Here is a 14,542-nt window from a genome sequence, read left to right on the forward strand (position 1 = left end):
CTTGCCCCTGCAGTTCTTGGGTTAAACAACCCATGAACAGCTGCTGTGATGCTTTGCAACTCCCCATTCGTCTTTTATAAACTAAATATGACTGACTGCTTAACTGCTAGAAGAAATGGCCAAGTTTAACATGTTCTTTCTCAGCCCCTCGGCAGTGATCAAGTAAGAACCAAAATAGCATAAAAATAATAGACAAGTGGGCCTTGAACCTAGCAGTCCGTGCTTCTAATATTCCCCCCTGCCATAGACACAATTAAAATTGGTCTCCACTGATTAATCAGCTAAAGCCATAGTTGGTTAATATGCTCATTAAACCGATTAAAGCTTGCAACCCTAATTTCAGAGTGGGCAAATCCACCCTTTATGGGGTAACTAATCTCGTGTGTGTGCCATCAGTAGCAAAAATTTAATCTATCGATTAAATTGATTAAAGCTTGCTGCTTTAAGGTAGATATATAAGTGGTGTTTATCTACAAATCTTTGTGTTCAGGAACATGATTCTTTGGGGAGTGGGGCTGTGGTCTGTAAGCGGAGACCAGGGACCCCTCGTCCATCTTCTCCTGTGTTGTAGGCAGCGATGGCGGCTTTTCCGCCTGGGTGCTTCCAGGCCGTGGGGAGGCGCTCCTTGTGCTGCTGGGCAAAAGGCCTTGTGCAACAGTTTTGTCGTTCCCTCCTTAACAGGTTTTTGGTGGCAAGAAAAAGGATGAGAGGAGCAGTGGGAGAACATGGGAGGGTTACAAGTGGAAGATGGCATTGTCTGCCCCCCACCCCCAGTAAAATTCCATGTGTCAGGCAGGGCAGGTGCACAGGCCTCGTCTGGAAGCCCCCTCTGTCTGTCCGCCTCCCTCCTCCTCTTGCTCAGCACGTGTGTGCAGGGCAGGTCCCTCTCTCTCTCTGTCACTTCCTAAGCAGTGATACTGCAGATTTAAGGGAGGGGACGCCCGACTGGAGAGCTGTTTTTAAAGGGGATTTACATGGCAAATGGAGCAGATTAGCAGAGGTTCAGGGCGTGAGGTGGTGGCCCTCTTGGATCCCTCCATGGCACAGAATCCGGGCGCCTGCCTGCTGCAGCAGATTGGAGTCCTCCTCTGCGCACGCAGGGCGGGCGGGGGGGCTGGAGCAGCTGCTCAGCGGCGGTCCCATTTCCACAATGAGCAAAAATGAGGCACGAGCCCTTAATCCCTGCCAGTGTCTTCAAGTCGAATGAAGCCCCGATAAAGGATTTTGATGGGAAGTTGGGCCCATCAGAAATAATGAACAGATCATTTCTGCAGCACTCCTTATATTCCCAAAGGGCCTTGTGGGTTTTATACTGTGGTCCTCACAACATCTCTCCAAGGGATGTTGGAATTATTCTTCCCGTTTTGTAGGTGGGGAAGCTGAGCCTGAGAAAAATGGGGACTTGCCAGGTGGCACACAGTCTGTGGCCGGAGAGGAGCTTGGGCCATGTCCCATTCTTTCCCCTTTGTTGCTTTTTGTTTATTTTGGTTTCTGCCTCATCGTTTTCCAGACCGGGACTAGACATTACTCAACAAATACAACATTGCTGTGGGAGGGGGAGGAGAGGCACTTGCAGGGGAGTCCTTGGGGGGGGTTGCTTAAGCAGCCTTCCCCCCACCGCTTCTCACCTGTAGAGCCCCCCCCCCTTCATCTTAGGTAGCAAAGATGGGCCTGGGCGTCTTGAATTTGCTAGGTAATGTCCAGTTCCGGCATCACTGGTCCCTCTTGGTTCCTTCACCCTTCCCTGCCCATTTTTACACGTGGAAATATCATTACCTGGCTACTTAGGAACAGGCACAAGGGACAGACTGGAAAGATCCAGGACTTCTGCCCTCTTTTGCCTTTGCCCCTTTAGTCTACTTGCAGGTTGGTCCCCCAGCCCACCTCCCCCATGAAGTAGCAGGCTGGAGTGCTTCTCTGCAAGCAGATCTGCACATGGGTAAAGCAAAGAGGAGTGTCTGCTCACAGTGCAAAGGCCCTCACAGGATCAGTCAAGACTACATGAGGATTCCCACCATGGTGAGGGATCCAGGGGCAGTGAGGGCAGCTCCTGGATCAGCGCAGCCTCCTGGGCTGCACCATGTCTGGGGCAGCCTGGGGTCTGTGAACCAGGGCAGGATGAGTCCTCCTGCAGGGTGCAGAAGTGCCAAAAAGCCACATTTGACCGTCCCGCAGTTACGTGTTGCAGGGCCCTGCCCTGGCGGCCGTGGGACGGCACCTTGGCGATCTTTGGTATACCTGAAACAAAAGCCAACAGGATGGACCTTTACTGTGAAGGAGGATGGATTTCATGTTGGGGTCATCAAGACTGTGGCAGGGCAGGGGGTTCCGTGGTGCTTGGGCAGCTGCAGTCTAGCGGCAAACACACACAGAATCCCCACACTGGGGCAGGGGGGAGCATCCTGGGGGGGGCAGTTTGGAGCAGGGAAAGTATGGGGCAGAGTAGTGTGATGTGCTCCCCCCTTGCCATTTCTCCGCTCTCAGGTGCCCCCTCCCAAAGCTTTTCTAAAAATAAAAGGCGCATCCGGGACCGCATTTGCACATTGGTGTCAAAGCCTGGATCTCTCACCGCAGGATGGCACTGGCTCTCTGTAGCTTCTAGGACTGATTCCTAGTAGATATGGGGGCAGGGCCTGCTGGGTCAGTGGGGCCCGGCACGAGACGGAAGGTCTTGCACCCAAAAGAGAGCCCATCTTGATTTCAGCTTGCAACATAGTCATTTTTGGGGGAGGTGTTGAAGCAGTGTTTACATTGAATGATCCTCTCTTTGGTGGGGTGGGGGCACTTCAGAAATGGAATTTGTCTTTGGGAAATCCATTTTTCTCCCACGCTGAGATGCGTTTCACTTCGTTCTGGTCACATCTGCCGTAAGGCTCCTGCTCATTGTATGAGAACAGGTGGGCTCCCCATGGAACGCAAAAAGTAGTCCAGGTTGCTAAGAGGTGGCTGTGAATCAGTTTGGAGCGGGGAGAAAAGAATCTCCGAACTGGGTCTTGGATATTTATAAACTGAAGCTCCAAAGTGCCCTTGGCAGGGAGAAATTGGAACACCTGGGATGGTGGCTTTTTTTAGACAGGTGGAGTTACGCTGAAGGTGTCACGAGATCAGGGGCGGGTTCCCTCTGTGAAAGATCAGTCAGAGCAGAAGAAACCACAGCATCGTCTTCAGGTTGAGCACCCCTCTCTGCGAAGGATCCAGCAGTCGGAGACTTGCACAGACCTGGTGGAAGAGGGGGCTCTTTATTTCCCATTTTGTCACAGGGGCACCTGTCCCTTGGCCAAAAGGAGCTTTGGCTTTCTCTGGCCACCTGGAACGAGTCACTTTGGCTCCAAGGAGGAATCTGCTGCCGAGCTGCTAGGAAGGCTGGGAGAGGGTTTTCAAATGATCCAAATTTACCTTATTGTAAAAGACCACCAGGAAGTCAGAGACCTCGCCTAGGCTTGGAGCCAGGGCAAAGCAAACTCTGAAGAGATGTGTACCTGGAGACTTGGCACTGGAAATTAACTGGAAGTCCTTGGGCAAGTCACATACTCAGTGGCCATATCATGGTTGGTCCAGGTCCTAGATCCATCTGCCCAAAGGTGCTACTAGGTGGTCACACATACTGCAAGGACAGGGGGAGGGGGTGTTACAAGGGGCCGTGCTGCTCGGCCTGCCTCCCTGCCTTTTCCATGGCTGCTTGGAGGTCTAGAAAAGAAGAGGGTCCAGACACAAAGGAGCACGGCGGGAGGTGTTTCCCCGGAAGCCTATTATGAGGTCAGCCAGGTAGTAAATTGGTGGTAACGCAGCACAGAGAAGCCGCTGTTATGCCTCAGTGGTAGCTGTGATCTCTGAACGCGCCCCCTGGGGACAATGCAGGCTCTTCCATTCGCAGAGAAGTGGACTTGGTGGGAACATGATCCAGCAGCATAAAAGTGTGAGCAGTGTGGCGAGCTGTGAGGGAGACCCTCTCTCTCCCTGTCTCATCATGCTAGAATTTGGGGTCACTCAAAGACTCTAAATGACACCGAGCTACAAAAAGAAGTTGCGCAACACACAACCAGTTTGTGCAACACACAGCCCATTAACGGGATTCACTGGCACAAGATGAGGTGACAGCGGCTGACTCGGATGGCCCTTAGAAATAGTTAGCCAAACTCTTGGAGGCCAGTTCTTCTGTCGACAGCTGTTGGCCAGGATAAATAAAGGGAACCTCCGTGTTCCGAGGCAATGTACCTGACGCTGGTGATGGACAGCAGAGGGAGGCATCACCTTCACGGTCTGCTGGGGAACTTCCCGAGGCTGGCCACAGCTGGAAACACAACGCTGGGCTTTGGTCTCCTCCACAAGACAAGTCCTCTGTTCTGAATCTGGGTGGTGTTTCTCATCGAGCTCCATAGCACCCTCTGCTGATGGCAGGATAGCACGGCATGTCTGCAGTACATAGCAACACCCCTTTTGCTTCTCTGTGCATGGCACCTCTAAAATTCCGCTGTTTCGCAGCCATTTGCCCCAAGGGTTTGCTGCAATTCCTGCTCTTGTCATCGGCCTGCCCTCCCGGACTTTACTCTCCCTAAAACAGCAGTGGTGCTCTTTTTGAGGCATTCAAACCACGCTGAGCATGGGGTCGGAAGGGGAGCAGATATCGCTCAAGCAGTGCTGGGAGAGAGAGACTGAGGCTATTTCCCATCTGCTGCTACAATTTTTTTCCCCAGAGAAGCCTGTCCTCAACGTTCTGAATGTTAATTACCAATTTCTTCAGCCAGGCAATGCACACAGCCTCCTGGGAAAGGGCAGGCTGAGTATTTTTAAGAGAGCTGCTTCTGTTTAATCAAGGCTGCTTGGCTGTCCTGGCTTCTTCTCACTCTCTGAGTGCTTGGAGTTGTGGGCCGAGGCGGTGTCATCGCTGGACCTCACAACGGGAGGTGGAGTCCCTCTGGAGAAGGGACTGAGATACGCAGAGCAGGGCCAGGCCTCCTATAACCCCGAGCTGAAAGCTCCAGAGCCAGGCCAGAGCACAGAGGGCTGAGCAAATGGTGTGAATGGCTGCTGAGTCACCAACGCAGCTCGTGCTGTGCCAGCAGTGAGCAGGCTGAGACATTGGCCGGGGCTCTGAGGCTGTTGCCACACACACACACACACTGATCCGTGCCATAATCATTGTAAGCCATACATGGAGCGAGGGGAAGGGGGTTCTGCTGTCTTCCACACAGTCTGGCTTGGCCAGTAACCGGAATCTTTGGCACAGCCTGCCCACCTGATACCGGCCTGTCTGTGCCTTGTTTGCTGTGTTGCATAGCTGGGCTTAGGGTTGCCAGGAGCCCTTGACTATCTGATACATAAGTCCCTGGAGGCCACTGCTGCCTGGAAGGGATGACATTTTGCCCTGGAAGCCTCTTTCTCCTCAGATATGTGGGGGCTGGCTGTGGTTATGCATGTGCAAGAGAAAGCACTTTCTCCCATTTGAGGGACATGCTTGCCTTGATTTATCTGTTCGAGAGGCACAGATGGGACCCACTGATAGCTTCTTGCCCAAGAGCCCAGTACAGGTTGACTGTCCCCGAAGGGCTGTGGCTGGGGATCTGTGTCTCAGCTGGCTCCTTGTTTCTTCCCTCCAGGCCATCTACAAAATGGTCTCATCGGTGATGAAGATGCCAGAGGATGAGTCAACTCCAGAGAAAAGGACAGAAAAAATCTTCCGACAGATGGATACCAATAATGACGGTAAATGAGGAGAAAGAGATTACAACGCAACCTCATCACTAAATCCAGAGCTCTTAGACAGAAAGGCAGGCATGCTGATTAAATACAGCAGGGGTGGGGGGGTTGTGTTGGAAGAGTGACGTGGGATGACCTGCACAGTGATTCTGCACACTGGAAGTTAATGGGGGGGGAGGCGAGGGACGTCACCCTACCATTGGGTAATGACTGCCTTGAAGCAGACCAGCCAGTATGCAATTTTTTACTTGTATTGGCATGATAAAAGTGCAGAGCACCAGTGCCAGATCAATTGTGCATTAGGTGACAAAGTAGATGTAGATGGATGACCTTGAAGCTCATTATCAAGGTCACATATTACTGCATGGTGCGGGTGAGGCTACTATGGGGAAATCTCTCAAAGTAATGAACCGATTTGGACATATTACACACTGAAATGAAGGTAAGGAGCTGTGCTATCAAACATAAAGCTGTGGAAGCCTGTTTTTGATGGATGAAATGCTATAAGGTGACAAAAGTACTGGACATTATGGCAAAAAGTTGGCTTTGTACTGCTGAACCTTTTTAACCAGTTAAAACTGCATTATATCCCCTAGCAATTGGCCAGCACATGGAAAGTACTGGCTTGAGTGACCTGTGGACAGAATCATGTGCATGAATCTTAACAGAACACACACTATGATGGGGAACAAAGCCTATTATTGTACCATGCACATTTATTGACTTGTGAAACACTGTGGCCCATATTGGAGTCATGGGTGGTGATCATTCATCATGAGCTCTATGTAGAGGTAAAAACTAACTAACAGAAAACCTCACAAAGAGCAGTGGATGCTTTCCAGTGTGGTACAGGTTTTCGGTGGAAAGAAATTCAGAGATGTCATAGAGAACATCAGTACTCAACATAGTGATGACCTAAACTTGGACAACACACATTGGAATGGTGGAGATTTTGATGGATTTCATATAGGCTGCAAGAGATGGTAATGACCTTGCTCCTGAAAGCATTCACTGCTCTGCTTCCATGGCTCCTAACCTACCATCATACAGACAGCGCTAAGTTAGGGTCCTGTTTTCTACGTAGCTGATCTGAAATGACTTGAGAGGACAATGCCAGAGGTCGATTGTGAGTTCACTGCTGGAAATTTTGCAGTGAACCCAATATTTAAAAATTCAACCAACTTTATGCAGATCACACAACAGAATGGATAAACAAAGTCTACAAGATGTGCAATGGAATCTTTGGCCTCACACGAAATGATCAAGATGGGAATAAATTCTGTATGATGTGGTTTGAGTCAAATCTTGAGAAATAGACCTTATGCATTCACATGATATGAAATTAATGCCTTTTTAACATAGCAGGTCATAATGACGAAGCTGCATTCCAGTGTTCTGCAGGTCTCCCTGAAGTATGGACAGATGATGTTAAAAAAAATCACTGAGAAGATGTAAAAAATCACTGAGAAACTGGGGAGATTCGATGTGTTCAGAATAGCACCTACAGACGTCACAGAACCTGATAATAGCAACATTCCTCTGGTCTCCCTGAAAACAGAAGATCAGGCAGCAGATGATGTAGCCAATGATTTGTTAGTGGCTAATGAGCAAAGAATACAAATTACAGTCCATAATATGAACAAACAGTTAATCAGAGCGAATCTCCTGTTTCATAATCCACAGAGAAAACCATAATTCAAGCTCTTGCTTCATTGTACAGCAGTACCACACAGCAGAATGTTAAGAAAATTATCAAGACTGATAAGCTCATGCGGAGGCAACTTAACACTATAGGTGTTGACCAAGTGATGCAGACGTCCGACATCTTAATGCCCAAGATACACCCGGTGGTCCTGTTGCTTGCAAAGGTTGGAGGACAGATGAACAGCATGCCAGAGGCAGACACAGCCTATCCACATTCTTATTACTCTAGTGGATACTGAACATATGAGGTTCCATATTTGGATCTGGAAACATGCGTGTATATATATCAATCGCTAGGAATGTCAGACATTTGCTGAGCATGCTGATGGATACTTCTGCTCTGTTGTATGACATGGCGGTGACATTACAAGTGGAGTGGACAATATATTTACACTGGCGTCTGTTCTACAAAGGCTGCTACAAGCAAATGGATCTGAAAAGGCCAAAGTGAAAGCTCATTGATGGACCTCATGTACAGCTACTGCAGTGTAGAGAGAATTCATTGCCATGGATGAAAATACAGCTTTCTGCCCTCATGGCATGTTGCTCCAGCAGTATGAGTTGGTGAGTGCTGGTGAACTCACCAAACCCCATGCGGTGCAATAACTAGGAGTGACTGTCCCAGTCTCCAGGGAAGCTGCGAGGAAACTGGAACAAGATCAGGGGTGTTGTGGTAATGTTCAAGTGCAGGCACCCGGCATGTCAGGCCTCATCGCCATGCCCCAAGGAGAGTCCAAAATGCTGGCAGCTGTGCTGATCTGTGTGTGTGTGCGTACACACGGAAAGAGAGAAAGAGAAAGTCACATCAAGGAGCAGCAGTACAAAGCATAACAGTTTATTAGGATGAGGTGACAGTCATGGAAGTGAGTTGACAGTCATACACTGGTGAGCTGGCAAAAGCTGCATAGTGGTTAACATGTTGGACTTTGGCTGGAGAGAGCTGAGGTTGCATGAAGGTGTTCACACAATTCACTAACCTCCACTCAGTGGTTGAGTGTGTGTTGTTGAACTGTGGGTTTTTTGTTGAACTGTGGATTAGCATGTTGTCTGAATCTAGGACAGTTTCCGCAGGGTGGCTGGTTAACCATGCTGTGTGGCTTGTAACCACCCTGAATAACCCAACAACAAACCATGGGTACTCAAGGTGGCTTGTTTGACAAAAATAAGCCACACTACATGGTTAACAAGCCACCCTGTGGATGATGTCCTGGATTCAGACAACATGCTAACCCACAGTTGATTCAGCAACACCCCACACTCAACCAGTGAGCGGGGATTAGTGTGTTGTGTGAACACAGTCAAAGAGGACACAGTGACCTGGTTTCCACGATTGCAGGGTGGTTAATAAGCCACAGTGGTGTGCCTGTTGTGTAAGGCTCAGTTGACAAAAATACACTTACTGGGTGTGGTTTTTTGTGACATCAGAACCTGGCACATGGGTGGTTGGGTTGGTTAAACCAACCAGAACCCAGGAGTTGCAGGGTTCTGGGGTGGTTTGTTAACTATCCCAACCAACCACCCTTGCTCAACATTGTCCCTAAACAGCATAAGACCACAGCTCAAGATTTTCCAGGAGTTTCCCAGTACCAGGGAGAAACATTTGATCTCAAAGTCAACAGACCAGTTCTAGCAGTTTTCATCTCCATCAGGAACAGGTCTCTTGTAAAGCTAATGGGTCTGAATAGAATAGAATAGAATAGAATAGAATAGAATAGAATAGAATAGAATAGAATAGAATAGAATAGAATAGAATAGTAGTAGGGTTGGAAGGGGCCTTCAAGGCCATCGAGTCCAACCCCCTGCTCAATGCAGGAATCCAAGTCAGAGCATCCCTGACAGGTGGCTGTCCAGCCTCGTCTTGAACGCCTCCAGTGTGGGAGAGCCCACCGCCTCCCTAGGTAATTGCCTATTCAAGGACAACCCAAAAGAGTTTGCATTTCAGCAGGGATAGCTCACAACAATATATTGTTGCTGAGAAAATCAATTTTCCTCCAGTTATTGTGAAGGTTGTGGCTAAGCTGAGAGGGAACAGGGCAGTCTGAGGGGGAGGGCCAGCTGACATCATCACTCCAGCTCATAAAGAAGGCCTGGTGAGCTGACCCTGAGAGCCCCGGCTCCGCTACACCACTGCACGAGACCAGCCCTCGTGCTCGGGATGCAGCAGAGACAACGAACACGTTGTTGTCCCCTCTACAGACACAGACAGCCCATGGTGGGTCATCACCTTGCTTGTTTCAGAGTGGCTTGTCATGTTGTCTGAACATAAGGGTGCGTTGTTGACCACACACACACACACCATGCCTTGTTGGGTCGTTCCATGTGGCTTGTTTTCAGAGTGGCTTGTTGCGAGGGACACTTACGCACGGCTTGTTTGGAAGGGCTGCGGAGCAGCGAAGGACCCGGCTGCCCCGTGCGGCCCCCCCCCACCCCTCCTTCTCCGCGCGGCGCTTCGTTTGACAGCAACCAGATTTATCCCCTTGCGAGCAGAGTTCACACAGCTGTGCGTGATTGACTTGCCTTTAGCAAAGCGCACACAGTCCCAGTTCAGGACCATGGCAGTTTTGGAAGAGGGATTTAAGCTTTCCCCACTTCTGTTTTCATGTTGACATTTCCCACCCCCCCACTGGGGGGGATTTTTTTTGCACCTGTTTCAAACGTGATTTGCCATGTACAGCTGCCTGTAACTATTCCAGTCCTGTTGCTTAACAGTTTTCTTACACTTTTTTTATGCAAGCGACAGTAAAAACAGTAAAAATAATTCCAAGAGAAGAACGAATTAAAATGTTTACAAAAATTAAAAGCAGAGGTTATAAAACTTGCTGCCTTTGTTCTTATTTTGGATGAGGCTTGCTTGTTTCAGACCAGGAATAGGCAACTGTGGAGGGTTATGGGGCCACATTGGACCCCCCCAAACCCTTGAGGGGCCACATCGCTCCCCTGCCATTCTGGGGAAGCCTGGTTCTGCAGGGAAACATGGCACGCAAGGCGCACCCACCTTGTTGCCCAGCAGAATCACTAGAAATCCTGCAGGGCAGAAATGATAGGGGCCACACAGTGGAAGGAAGGGACCCAGTGCGGACGCAAAACCGCTGGCTGGCCACGTTCTGCCCTCCCGTTTTAGACTAAGCTGGATCCAGACTGAGTCAACGTTGAGTACACCCCTTAAAATTAATGGGATTTAAGTTAATTCTGACTAATGTCCCATCTACTCTAAGCTATGACTAAGTTTGGATCCAACCCCTTGTTTTTAATTTTATTACATAACATTAAATAAATCAGACATGGGCATCATAGCAGAGTTAAAACCATAGCAGCAGATTAAAACCTATCACACCTAACAACCTAAAATGCCTGAGAAAAGAAAAAAGAAATATCCTTTGAGCACCAGACAAGTCTCCCTGGGGGAGCGTTCTATAGCCAGAGCACCACAGCTGAGACCTCCCGGCTGTTGCCGCACCCCTGACTTCAGGAGGGCCTCTTAAGGGTGGTCTCACTGCAGGCAGGATGCAGACATTGGGGCAATATGCAAAGCACTTGCACTTTTTGACTGGGCCCTTTATTATTCCACTTTAATAGGTAGGGAACAGAATGAGAGAATAACGTGATCAAGGCCTCAAAATGGCAGGCATAAGCGTCATTTCTTTTTAAAAACTACTATACATCTGTTTCTCAGTTAAAAAAAATCAAAGCAAAGAACAGTAAAACCAAAATATAGCTTAACACAATAAACACTAGTAAAACAAATATAACTATCATGATTGGCCCCAGGTTTGCGGTCTGAAGGCTCACATTGCAGCAGTCTTGTTAAAGCTAAGCAGAGCTGGGGCTGGTCAGTGCTTGGATGGGTGAGCACTTGGGTATGCCACCTTAAGCCCCATCATGGGGATAAAGTAAGATCTAAATGCAATAAATATTAAGACCATAATAATTCAGCTGGAGAGGTGCCATATACCGCTGTAGGCACCCTAGCATGCTGAAAGATTAGAAACGAGCCTAAAGGCTTTAACTGGACAAACTGGACTGTGCCGAACCGTTGATGTTGGTCCCTACTGTGAAAATGAAGTCATGTGGATTTTTGATCACCCGCATTTACTTTTTCCCAAGAGGAGTGGGCCGTGAACCTGGGTCTCTCTCGCCCAATCCTGAGCGCAAAACGTTCACCACACACTGGTCCTGAATGAAGAGCTCATGTTGCTTTTCCCTCTCTCTCGTTTCCAGGCAAACTGTCTCTGGAAGAGTTCATCAAAGGCGCGAAGAGCGACCCGTCCATCGTGAGGCTGCTGCAGTGCGACCCCAGCAGCGCCTCGCAGTTCTGAGCACCTTTCCCATTGTGCAGCCGGCAGCGGGATGAGGCAGCCTCCCAAAACAGCACCACCGCCTTTGGGGCTTACGGTCCCTCCACCCCAGGGAGGCGGCCAGCTCCCCGTCATCCTACGCGGGAAAACAGACCTGTTCCCAGCGAAACCACGAGCGCTGCCGGTGTATTTATGTATTCCGACTCACTGGTCTCCCCTGTTCCCCTCCCTGAACACTGTAGTTTTTTGTGGGTGTTGCACCGTTCGCGGGGCTCTTGGGGTGGGTGTGGCAGCAACGAGGGGGAGCAGATGGGGCAGGTACTTTTTTCTGAGGTATTGGCATTTGGTCATTTCACAAAATGTATCCCATGCCTGACAGCCTCTCCTCAGGCGACACACGTTGCTTGTTTATAGCACACGCTAAGCATGGCTGCATGGCTTCTGTGTGCGCAGGATGCGATGCCTGAGGTCCAGTTCGATATCCTGAGAGCCTTGGCCTAAAAACTCTTCTAGGCTTCAGGGCCGCCAAGAGAGACCCTTGAAGATGTGTGGATGAAATTGCAGAAGCTGGGGGGTGGGGGGGTCGCAGATGAGGACTTCGCACAGTCACGTGCTCAGCACTCCATGTAGCTGCTGGTGCGCCCCCCCCCCTTGCCTAGTAGAATGCATTATGTAAAATAAGCACAGCGGTGCACATTTGCATCATTTTGGATAACCTGGTTTTAGTGCAGAAGTGGTATTTTTTTGCCCAGGGTACATGCAACCCTGGTCCCGCTGACACGGGGCGGTCCGCTTTCAAGGGTATTTGAATGCAAACAATCCTGTCTCCTTGAGAGGGGCTGTCGGGTGCCCCGAAGGAGCGTAAAGTCCCCCAGGAGGAGTCGGACTCCAGACTCACAGCATGCAGGGCAAGGCACTTTGGGCTGGAACCGGCCCTCCTGCACCTTTTGTTTCTGAGCCAGAGCACAATCCAGGAGGGGGCTGTTTCCAGCCCTCGCCCCACTGACATGAGGAGCACCCCCCACCCCTCTGCAACCATGCCACACCACGCAGCACCTGGAGCAGCAACCCACCGCCCGAGGGGCAGGCGCACGCGGGCGGGGCTCAGGCTGGCTTGTGTCTGGAAGGCCAGGATCTGCCAGCTGGCGTCTGGGGCCAAGAGCGCTCTGAGCCCAGGCCTCTGAGTACTAGAACTCAGCGGAGCTCATGGTCCTTCCATGCACAGCTCACTCTTGGTGCCCCCAATTTTCCTTCATTTTAGCAGGTGGAGGGGGGGGGTCACTTTGCTACTGCTGTTGTTAACCAGCTGAAGTGGAAATCCTTGCTGATCTACTGCAAATCACCCAGGGATCTACAAATAGATCCAGACTAACCTTCTTGCCCACCTGTGTGCATGAGGACCCAGGTGAGGCTCTGCTTTCCCTCCCAATTAACTGGGGGGGGGCTCCACCTCTCCAAGGGACCTCACCGGGTTTGTAACACTGCCAGAAGGGGCGTGTCTGCAGGAAGACGCCCTGACCAGTCAGGGCTCAGGCATAGACACGTGTGCCGCGCTTGAGCATGGCCACCACGCTTGGCTGATAGGGCCTGTGTGTTACCCTTCACCACCACCCTGTAAGGCAGGTCAGCATTCTCCTCCCCAGAGCACAGAAGTAACACCTTGAGGAGAGAGCCCTGCTCAAGACCACTGAACGATTGCCTGGCTAAAAGGAGACTGGAAGCAAGGCATCCTCACTCACAGCTCAGCCCACACCGATTGTCCTCTGAGCCCTCCTGCCACAGTAGATGAATAGACACAGCCACGTGGTGTGGCCGGTGTGGTGGTGGGGGGCAGGTCCTGCAGGGAAGTTAGGCAAGGCAGCTGCTGTCACTGCATGGAAGGCCGTGTAGATGGGAGAGCCAAAGAAGCCAAGTGGGCAACTTGAGCAGGCCTGCGTAGCCTCATCACTTCCCTACCCAGAGGATCAAGAGCAGCTGCGAAAGCCGTGTTGCCTGGGGCAGAGACGATCCAGGAGGCGGGATGCGTGCAGTGCACAGACATAAATAAAAAAACGCAAACTCTGGAACCAGGCAATCAGCATGTGGTCATCCTTAATTTGCACGCGTGTGCTTGCTTATGCGCAGTCATGGCTCTGCTCTGATGGACTGGGGCTTTGGAAAGATTGAGGGCTTTTGCTCCTGGTGAGCGCCGCCATGTGCGACAACCACAGCAAGGCTCCAGCTACAAGAACAAATGGACAGGGAGTCTCAGGACGTTGAGGCCTTGGCTGGGCAAGCAGGAGGCAGAGCCCGGTGGGCACCTCCCCCTTAAGAGTTATTCCTAGTGGAAGCAGGTGGCGCCGATGTCCGTGGGGCGGTGCCTCTGCTCCGAGCTCCTTTAGAATTCTGACTGAAACTCGGAGCAGAGGCACCGCCCCAGACATTGGAGCCACCAGCCTCCACTCGTTCCACTGGTGAAACACCAAAGGGCTGAGCTCTGACACTGATGGTCTTCCAGCAGTTGTGCATCTAATGTTCGGGGCAGTGTAAAGTCCAGCTTGAGGTCCACCTCCAGAAGTCAAGTGTTGGCACTGAGCAGGCTCAAAGGCCATCTTTAGACTCCCCACCCACCCCCAAATGTACACCTAAGAGATCGAACCATCTTCTCGCCTACTGTTTTAGGGCGTGCCTGGGGTGCATGGAGTGGTCTGCTGTTGTGGGGGGAAGAAGTCCTTTGGGCATAGCTCAGGGGCCTACGCTTCAAACTTCAACGAAGCGCGGGGAGAGGGCGTCCATATGTGAGAAACTGGACTGCAGTGTGGGGACGCACAGACGCCGCCAAACACAGCACACAGAAGGGGAGCGTT

General features: G+C 50.7%; 1 protein-coding gene across 3 annotated transcripts in view; it reads left to right on the forward strand.

Moving 5' to 3' along the window:
• Positions 1-13,768, forward strand: part of HPCA (hippocalcin) — a 39,066-nt gene extending 25,298 nt beyond the window's left edge. For all 3 annotated transcript variants that reach the window (XM_084816133.1, XM_084816132.1, XM_084816131.1), the window contains exons 4-5: positions 5,598-5,703; positions 11,620-13,768. In XM_084816133.1, coding sequence (XP_084672259.1) covers positions 5,598-5,703; positions 11,620-11,717 — 204 coding nt within the window. In that variant the 3' untranslated portion in view covers positions 11,718-13,768. The remainder of the gene's footprint in view (positions 1-5,597; positions 5,704-11,619) is intronic.
• Positions 13,769-14,542: the final 774 nt, after the last annotated feature.

Source organism: Heloderma suspectum, chromosome 10 (genome assembly GCF_057233095.1).
Source record: "Heloderma suspectum isolate Gila_16-S chromosome 10, 16-S_ref, whole genome shotgun sequence".
Lineage (NCBI taxonomy): Eukaryota > Metazoa > Chordata > Lepidosauria > Squamata > Helodermatidae > Heloderma > Heloderma suspectum.